The sequence below is a fragment of the Arachis ipaensis genome, chromosome B04 (assembly GCF_000816755.2).
Source record: "Arachis ipaensis cultivar K30076 chromosome B04, Araip1.1, whole genome shotgun sequence".
Lineage (NCBI taxonomy): Eukaryota > Viridiplantae > Streptophyta > Magnoliopsida > Fabales > Fabaceae > Arachis > Arachis ipaensis.
The window spans coordinates 103,584,095-103,594,448 of NC_029788.2; the positions used below are offsets into that span (position 1 = coordinate 103,584,095).

The window sequence follows — 10,354 nt, forward strand, 5'->3', positions numbered from 1 at the left end:
ATACTGATTTTACATCGAATTAATTCCAGTTTAATCTAATCTATTTCGAATCACTCTTGGATTGGGTCAAAATAAACTCAACAACCCTTTTAGAGTTGAGTCCAATCTAATTAAACCTGGCTCAACTTAATCCATGAACATCCTAATTCGTGATTATCATTTCTAAGAATATGATGATCATAACTAATTTTCAAGAGGTCAAGACCTATGTTCTGCCACAGAAGATCATGAATTAAATACCAGGAATTTACTTCATTAAATCATATTTTTCTCATTGGAACTTCTTCTTTGATGCTATTTTTACTTGTTATAACCCGGCTTCATAACTTCAGGTTTACAAGCCAAAGAATAAAATCAACTCTTCATGATGCATTTTAAGATTAATTTGAATAGATTATAGAAAAGTACATTCAAAGATTTTTTTTATGTTTAGGAACTTAATGTCTGAAAAAAAGATGTAAAAGCTTAAAGGTGATATTTTATTGGTGCCAAAGAAAAAATAGTTTGCAACGCTTGATTGCTTTAAAAATTGTGTTCATTTTATGGTGAAAGAAGACATATACAGAATAAACATAGACATATACATATATGAATCTGTACAAATTAATTTACATTAAACGATCCACTATCTTACAATGAATACCCAAAAGATTTCTGATGTGCAAAAAAGAAAGAAAAAAAAAAAAACTGTGTACTATGTACTCCTTGGCTTTTAATTAGCTATTTATTATTAGCTTTAGTTTCTCCAAGCAGAAACTCTCACTAGTTCTGTTCCTTTCCATGCCAGAACAATTTCATTCCCATTTTGCCCTTCAATCCTTGTCTCATACGAACCTCCACTACCTCTCAACATTTCTCTTACTTCCATTAAAATGCTTGTGCTCAATCTGCAACCTTCTAGTCCAATTTCAGTTTCCCCAGGAACATGGCAAGAATCCCTCTCCATCTCTTGCCAATTTTGTAACCAAGCAAAAGGAGACACATGAGGCGCCACAAATAGGGACTCTATAAGAGTCCTTGCCTCTGAGAAACTTGTTGGGAAACATGACTCAATTGATTCCATTAAGGCATGGTAATGCACCAAATGACCATCAAAGAATGCCTTGAAATTCATGCTGGTCTTGAGTTTCTCAAACGCATCACCATCACCAAAAGTGATGATTCCCTTGTTCCCAGAGCCATTGATCAAATCCTTAGCCAGCTTCAGAAATTCCATGGCTTGTTTTCTGCTGCTTCTATTGGCCATATGTGGCAGGTTAAGCATGCAATTGAAGGCCAAAAACTCTCTGATGCCACTGCCACCACTTTTCTTCACATTCTTCAACTCACTAACAAGTTCCTCAATTCCCTTTTCCTCCACCTTCAGATTCAATCCCCACGATCTTGCATGCTCATAGAGATGCCTCTTAGTTTCCTCAGAAATCCAAGGAGTAGTGGAATTACCATCATGCCCTTGCTGATGATGACCGGAACTGATTGATGTCAATTTGAATTGTGTTATGTTCCTCCGAGCCATGGCCTCAATCATTGGAATCCATTGGATCCCAATTCCCATGTAAGAGTCCACCACGTGTACGGCATCACAGTCTGGCGGCATGTTTTCAATAATTGCAGAAAGGGCCACAAAGTGAGCGAATTTGCCGAAAGGGGTTCCTTGATAGAATGCCCTGAAAGCAGCGTCAGAGTTCTTCAAGGCTTCCCCTTTCAAATAGTCTCCGTTGTTTGCGGCGGTTGCTAGCGACATGTAAAAGTGGAGGCGCTCGTCAACGGTTTGGGAGAGAGGGCTGAGTTTGTTGCTGATGCATCTCAAGATCTCTTCAGCGAGCGCTTTGTGTCGATTCTCCAAGGCTTCTCCAATGGCGTCCACCAAGTGCGGAAGGATCAAGTGGTTCTCGATTTGCGTGTTCGGTTGAGGCAAGTTCAGTGGTGTCGATGATGATGAGGACATGTCTGAATTGAATGACTGGGTGGGACTATATGCTTCTTGTGAAGGGATGATGCTTCCTTCACTCTCAAGAAACTGGTGAGTCAGATCGTGGAATTTCATTGGGAAATCATGGATCAAGGGTTGGAGTTGCAAGGTTTCATCATCGATTGTGTATTGAATGTGATGATCATATTCATTCGTGAAGATGGTGTTTTCTGATGAACAAGTGTTGAATATGGCACTGAATCCATAATCATCACCATCTTCATCCATGCTACTCAACCCATAATAATAATATGGCTCATCAAAGAGTGAGGATGGAGATTGAAGAATCTCATTAGACTGCATCATCTTTTCTTTTTTTTTTTTAATTAATTTTAATTGGATATATTCAACACATACCACAGCGGATGAGGGTCTTGTTTCAATTTGGATGAGTTTGTTTTGTAAATGGTTAATAACAGTGTTTGGTATTTATAGCAAAAGTATGCTGATGAACAAAGTGGAGACAAATTAAGAGCCAGCCTACAGGAAGTAGCTATAGCACCTAGAGATAATTATTATTCTATTTATGAAAGTTTTTCTTTCAATATAACATTTTTTAAGGTTGCCTCGCAAGTTCTTGAACACATGAGAAAACAGGAAGAGAGCTGAGTCATGAAATTCTTACGTATAAATAACACATTCTGTTTATTTTAATAATTAAGAGTCCCTCGCATCAAAGTTTTAAATTCATGAGTATGGTTGGCAATATTAATTCTATTTACAGTTATTCAATTCTATCTAATTCATTTGGATCGGATTGAGAACGAAGCAGATTAAGTTGTGTACTGGGTCAAGTGCGAGTCTAGACCTAACCCAACTCGATCTGACTAACACGCTGTTTTATTAATATTTGTATGAATTACAGAATGATTAAATATTATGTTTAATTGAAAAAATTAATTTATTGTGGATCAGGTCGGTCGGTAGTAAAGGTTTTTAACTCACAAATAAGATAAGGTTGAGTTTTAGAGAGAATTTAAACTCGCCCAATGGACAGATTCAGAAGTAGAAAACACGTTTGGTGGCCCAAAGTTTTTATCAAAATGAGGGGTTTGATTCTGAACAGATATTTAGTCCAGTGATTAGGCCAGCCACTGTCAGATTAGTTTTTAGTATTGCTTTATCCAGAGATTGGGTAATACACTATGATGTACAGACACTGACATGAATACGGGACACATTGACACGCGAATTTTAAAATCTTATAAGACACGGGGACACGCATACATATAAAATATAAAGTATTTTTTAGATAAATTATAATGATATTTTGATATTTTATTGATATCAAAATATAAATTAATTTTTTTAATTATTTTTAATGTCTTATTTTAATTATATCAAGTATTTAAAATATTTTTTGTTTTAATAAATAATAATATATACTATATCTAAATTTATTTCAAGAATATATGTTAAGAATAAGACTGGACACGCTGACACGTGATGGTATTTAGGTGTGTCCAAGCATGTCCGAAGAAGAATTTTTCACTTTTTATTAAGACACGGTTGGACCCAGCAGACACGCGTGTAGGACGAGTGTCGGTGAGTGTCGTGTCCGAAATGTGTCCGACACGCGGACACAACAACTCAACGAAGTGTCCGTACTTCATAGGTAATACACCAATTTGATTTTAATAATACTTTTTTCAATGGAGACTTGCATCAAGAAATCTATATGACACAATCTTTGGGTTTTGAAATAGATGCTGAGTCAAAGGTTTGTAGACTTAATAAATCTTTTTGTGATCTTAAACAAGTTCCAAGAAAATCATTTTTAAAACTAAGTACCACTCTACAAACCTTTGATTTTTCTAATTCAAAGTCTGATATGTCTTTATTTATCTGAACCACTTTTAATTTTGTTATTTATATTCTTTGTTATGTTGATGATATTATTATCACAAACAATAATGCTATTGAAATTGATTGTATGATTAAAAGACTACATAACATATTTTTTTAAAAGATTTAGGGACCTGAACTATTTTGTAAGCATTGAAGTGGTCAGGACACCAGATAAATTGTATTTGTCTCAAACTAAGTATGTTATTAATCTCCTTTCAAAAATAGGAATGCAGTGTGCTAGTTTTATGTCAATTCCCATGCTATCCTCTTTGCAACACAAGCATGGGTTATGAGAATTTTGAGGATCCCAGGTTGTACAAGTCTGATGTTGGGTCTCTTTACTATGCAACTATTACTAGACCTGATTTGTTCTTTACTGTTGGTAAAGTGAGCCAGTATATATATATTCCTAAATTGGCTCATTGAAAAGTAGGATCCTTCGGTATTTACAGGGTACAAAGAATCAGGGCCTAATTTTTCATAAATGCCAAGATTTCAGGCTCTATGATTTTTCTGATACTAATTGGGCGTCAGATCTTGAGGATTAGAGATCTGTTTCTGGCTTCTATATTTTTTTGGGTACTAATATTCTATTCTGGGCTTACGAAAAAAAAAATACAATTAGTAGATTTTTCATTGAAGCAGAGTTTAGGAGTCTGGCTGATTGTGGAGCTGAGATTGTTTAGTTAAAAAATTTGCTGGCTGGAACTGTGGGTTGGTTTAGCAACATCTCCTAAAATGTTATGTGATAGGATTATGGTGGAGTCTAAACCTTATTCTATTCTAGTCATTGTCAGTCTTATCCACAAGAGAGTATTACTAGTAGTTAAAAAGAAACTAAATGATACAAAATTACACTTATAAATTTAGAGTTTAATTACTATGAACTAATTATGTAACAAAATTATAATTAATTTGGGTTAATCGAGTGATCAGTTTACTCGTCCACTTAAGCAAGTATTGAGAGTTTAAATCCTATTTTATATATGAAATAATTTATTTATTAGAGACAGAAACTTAAAATAAAATTCAAATTCATAACAAACCAAATTAGTCCTTAACTTTTTTTTTTTTTTGCATTAGGATATTTAAAAGTATAAAATGAACAATACTCCTAATCAAGTAATTTTTATTTTCATCCTCTAGTGAGTATTAAACTTAGAAGAGATGGTTAAGAGACACATATTCTTATCCATCTGTGTTAATAGTCAAATTAATTTTTAATTAATCGAATTAAAAAAATACTATGAACAACTTAAAAAATTATGTATCAAAATTATAATTTATTCAATTAAATAATTTTGTTTGTAAAGATTTTTAGATAGTAATTGAATCAAAGTATTTTTTTGATTGCATTAATATATAACTAAATTTCTGAATAAATATCTTTCTAAGTGAAATTTCATCCAAATTAAATCTTTGAATTGTGTAAATAACTAAATATATACCCAATATACCAAAAATTATTCGCAATAGTTATCTTTTGATGAGAGGAATAGGCAACTACCAATCACTTTCACCGTTTTATAGAGTTTCAGTCCAATGAAATAGTACCCGCCATTTTGTCTTCATTCTTTCGGAAGCTTCAGTTGAATGGGAATGTTTAGAAGTTAGAACCCCGAAATTATACCAAATGAAAATCACTATTCAATTTTAAAAACAAAGGGTATATTAGTTAAATATTTAATGTCTTTTCAACACGTTTACGTATGAAAATTCATGATAATTGATAAATACAGCCTCCCTTGGACTTAATTGAACGTTCTTCCCGGAAATTATCAAGTTATCTCATGGTGAAAGAAAAAAAAAATTATATTTTAATTTACAAGAAGCTACGAAAATGTTGAGACAAAGATATTTTTTAAATTAATTTTTTATTTAATTTTTTTATTATATTAATAAACATACAAACATAAAAACACTGCAAACAAAGAAACCAATCCCCTGACATCTCTGGCATTGCCATCAACCAACAAAAGGATCACAGCCATTCTACTCTGTGTAGCTCAACAACATCCTTGTTTGAATGATCTCAATACTTGCTCTTTTATTATTGAAAATTCTGGCATTACGTTCTAACCAGACGTTCCAAATCACTGCAAAGAACGCCGTCATCCACAGCTTCTACCGTTGTCGTCTATTGGCCATGCCAATTCAACTCACATACAGATCTTTGATGGTTCCAGGAATTACCCACTCTCTATCAAAGGACTGCAACCAAGAGCACCACACCTGCCAAGTTACCTCACAAAGAAGAAATAAATGCTCAATAGATTCTATCCCCTTGTTACATAGGACACAAATATTATCACTATTAATAACAACTCCTAATTAATCTAGTCAACCTCTCCTTAGTATTAATTCTACCAACTAGCACAAACCATCCAAAAAGCTCAATTCTTGGGGGGTACCAAGCCTCTCCAGAATGTACTTGTGAAGCTATAGCTCGTGATCTCGTCCGATAGAGTCTCCGATTGTATGACCTGCATAAAAAAACTAGTAGAAAAGACACCTTTATTATCAAACTTCCACACAACGTTATCCTCGCGAAAAAATTCAAAGTTGTGTTAATTTTTCTGTAACACCCTAATTAGCCTAAACTTTACCTCGTGTCGTAAAGCAAATGTTAACCAGAGATTACGACAGTTCTAAAGCTCATACGTATGATATATAGAAAGAATATTATAGTCTAGAAGCCCGATGAAGGATATAGTTCAAAAACAGGATTTGAAAAGCGCAAACCGTATTAACGAGCTACTAGCTTAAGGCACAAGAAACAGATAAGATACAACAAAATATAAGTATATAATATCATAGGAAACTAGTCTCGACTCGCGGAGTTTAAGCTGGCTAGCCATATACAGGTATACAGGACCATACAAAAATCTGACAGTTTAAAAACAACTTATACAAGTTTTTCTCTCATAATACAAGCCTCTAGGCATAGAAAAATACAAAAGTGAGAGACATATAAACAAAATAAACTAAAAAGACTCCAAAAGAATCCAGGATCCTCCGCTTCTGTCACCATCCAAAGCTACTCACCGAGGTTGGTTGCGACCTACATCTGAAAAACACAACAAAGATATGGTATGAGAACCGGGGATTTTCAGTATGGTAACAGTGCCCAGTGATGTAGGATATAAGACCCCGGGACACCAAAGGCAATCCTAAACTCCATATCCATCACAAGATTCAAGCTTAAGGCATTCTAAAACAAATAAGCATAATATAAACCTCATCATAAATAAACCGGGTGATCTATCTTAGGGGAGTTCTATTCTAAACAAACACCGCTGTCCTACAGCCTTCTCCAACCTATCCTCCATGCGATCCCATCGCCACCGCCTTCCGAACCTCCTCAATCCCAGTAGAAAGCACAATTAATTACAATGCAAGTACTTCACAAGTAAAAGCATACAAGGCAAGTAGATCAAGTAGGCAAATAGGCATATTATTCAATTAGGCATACAATTACAAGTCGGAAAAGCAAACAAATAGATAGGAAATGCATATGATGAATGCCTGCCCTACTGGCTATGATATCACATTGTCGGTTCAACTGCCAACCCGACACATCTCCATGGAGACGTCGTCCTTCGAATTTCTCATATGGGAACCCCCGAGATATATTGCCCGGATCACTGTCCAGGTACCGGCGCCTGCACGCCTATAGGTCCGAAGGGATACGAGCGGGATACTCTTGCCACAGACCTCACATCTCAACGCAAGCGGGACGAACCACCGCCCTTACGTCGCTGCCGCTACCTCGACAGGCAGGATCCAACCGCCGTCCCTGCCGGGCGCATAGCGTCTCATAATCTCAGTAAAAATAATATTTCAGTGGTTTTTAGAAAACATTTTCAATATACAGAGATCCATCATCTCAATCCGAGTCCTCGACTCATCTCAACTATTGTCCACTCATAACTCAGTTTCCAATGTTAAAAGTTCATCATTCCTTATCTCATATATCAATCATCCTCCACCCAACGTCAAATCATTCTCAGCACGCCAGAAACCTAGGCCTCCGTTTTCTAATTTATCATAAAACTGTGTTCTAGAAACCTTAAGCTACATCCCATGTTCTAATACTCAAAATTAAGCCCATAAGTCTTAAACTGGTGTTTTAGAAGCTTACAACCTTGTTGGGAAGGTAGAATAGTTGAAAAACAAGAAAAATTTAAGAAACAGGACGTGTGCGGCCGCACAGGGGTGTGTGCGTGCGCACGCCCAGGAAGTTTTAAGATGTGTGCGTATGCACAAGGGTGTGCGTACGCACAGGTGGCAAAATTTTCAGAATCTGTTCACTCGTACAGCCTGTGCCAGCGCCCCCAACAGACTGACCTTCCCGACATGTGCGTCCGCACAGGTTAAAGTTTTTCCTTGGATATGTGCGCGCACAAGCTGTGCTAGCGCTGCGAATAGAACGCACTTCCCTGCCTGTGCGTGTGCACAGGTGCGTGCGTCCGCACAGGTCAAAATATTTGCAGGGTGTGCATCCGCACAAGGGTGTGCGCCCGCACATATCAGAAATCATGAAATTCTGCAACTTTGCAGAATTTCAGATTTTTAACACCAACTTTGAAGGATCATAACTTCCTCTACAAAATTTCAATTTTCACAAATTTTATATCGATTTAAAGAGTTTTGAAAGATCTTTAATTCTAAACAAATTTCAATCAATTTCGAAAATTGAGACAAAAGTTATGATCGTACAAAGTTCTTCAAAAACCCAATTTTTCCCAAACTTCACAATTTCCAAAATTTATTTCCATACCCATACCAAATCACATCAAGCCATTCAAAACACCACTTTTCACCAAAATGTACTAGTTATACCATAATACACCAACTTTACCACATTCTCTTTCTCATTTTATTACTCCCAATTCCAACATCAACTATATAACACTTATGATCAAAATCACCATCAAACCCACCATCTCATAAATCATAACACTACAATTATCATAAGGAACCAACTTCCAATCCATACAATCATTCAACATCATCATATCATTAAAATTTATCACAATCAACCCAACATTCATCAATTCACCAACATTTAACACACCAACCATCATTTTAGTTCAACCTATCCTATTGGTCACTAGCCTATATGTCCATGAATATTATATACTACATAGAGGAAACCGAAACCATACCTTGGCCGATTCTCTTTATGCACCCAAATTCCAACTTAGCTCAAAGAAGCTTCCAACCACAATCCAAGCTTTCAATTCCACTCCAATAAGCACAATTAAGTTCCAAGAGCTCCCAAAGCCACAATAAAAAAATTATATACATATAAATCACCTCAAATCAACCTAGGGTTCTAATTAAACATAAATTCACAAGGGTTTAGTGGCTCTTACCTTCTCCAACAGATTTACTAGCAAGAATCCAAGGCTAAGCAAGGATTAGAGCAAACCTAAACACCAAGAATCACAAAAACTCATTTAATAAAAAACCCTATAAACCCAGAATTTTGAGGAGAGAAACTGAGAGGGATTCGAGCTTTCCTTACCAGTATTCTTATATGGGTTTTGTAGAACTCTTCACAAGAAACGCATAACCGCAAATGGTGCGGTGATTGGAGCTCTCTAGCTCAAGATATGAGCTTTGGAAGATTGAGATGAATAGTAACCATGGGATTTCTCTCTTCTTCTATTTCTCAGCTGTGTGAGTGTGTTTGTTTAGGTGTTATGCTGAAATGGGTTCACTTATGAACCCTTTTATATGTTGGGCTTGGGCCCAACTTGGGTCCGGTCCAACCCGTTAGCGTTTTTAGCCCGTTTGGCTCAACTTCGGACCAAACCTTTAAAATTAACGCCCAATTTTCTATTTCTAACATTTTTCTAAGGTTTTCGCCGGTTTTTACTTTTTCTCATACGGTACCGGGCAGACTTGAACCGGTTTAACCAGTTCAACTACCGGTTTACGGTTTTTCATGATTTTTCGCAGAAAGCACATTTTCTGACTCAGAAAAACCCACTGAGTCCAAAAATTACCTTTAAATCCTCAAATTCTCACTCTAACCTTTCGGAATCTAATTTGGGCAAATTAATCACTTTAATTAACCTGTTGATTAGTTGCGGTTCTTACATTTTTCCTCCTCATCTGTTGTCACGTTTGTCTTTTTTTGGGTCGCGCACCTCCCCCGCAACGATATCCTCCATCGGCGTGATGTGCACCTACCCCGTTAACGTGCATCTCCTTTGCGATGCGCATTTCCCTGCGCCTCCTCTGTTGACCACTGCCTCCCCCATCGCTGGTCTCTTCCGTTGCTTCACCTCCATCGACCCATTGTCTCTTCCGTTAACGAATCTCAACAACCCCACCCCTTTCGAATTTTGAATGTGTGTATGTAGTGGTTGGTAGAATTTTTTGTGTCTCATTTATTTTTTCTGGTCAATAAAAGATCTTATCTTTTTAATTTATGCATAATTGTCGATGTGTATTTAGTATTTATTTTAGATGTGTTTGTGTTAAGAATATTTTTTTATTATATTTGATTTGAAATTTATAACT

General features: G+C 36.1%; 1 protein-coding gene across 1 annotated transcript; it reads right to left on the bottom strand.

Annotated features, from left to right (window-relative positions):
- Positions 737-2,278, bottom strand: LOC107636943 (nodulation-signaling pathway 2 protein). Its single transcript, XM_016340413.1, has one exon. It carries the CDS (start codon positions 2,276-2,278, stop codon positions 737-739), a length of 1,542 nt encoding a protein of 513 aa, XP_016195899.1.

Coding starts and splice junctions, on each gene's coding strand:
- LOC107636943 (XM_016340413.1), bottom strand. CDS start 2,278: ATGATGCAGTCTAATGAGATTCTTCAATCTCCATCCTCACTCTTTGAT.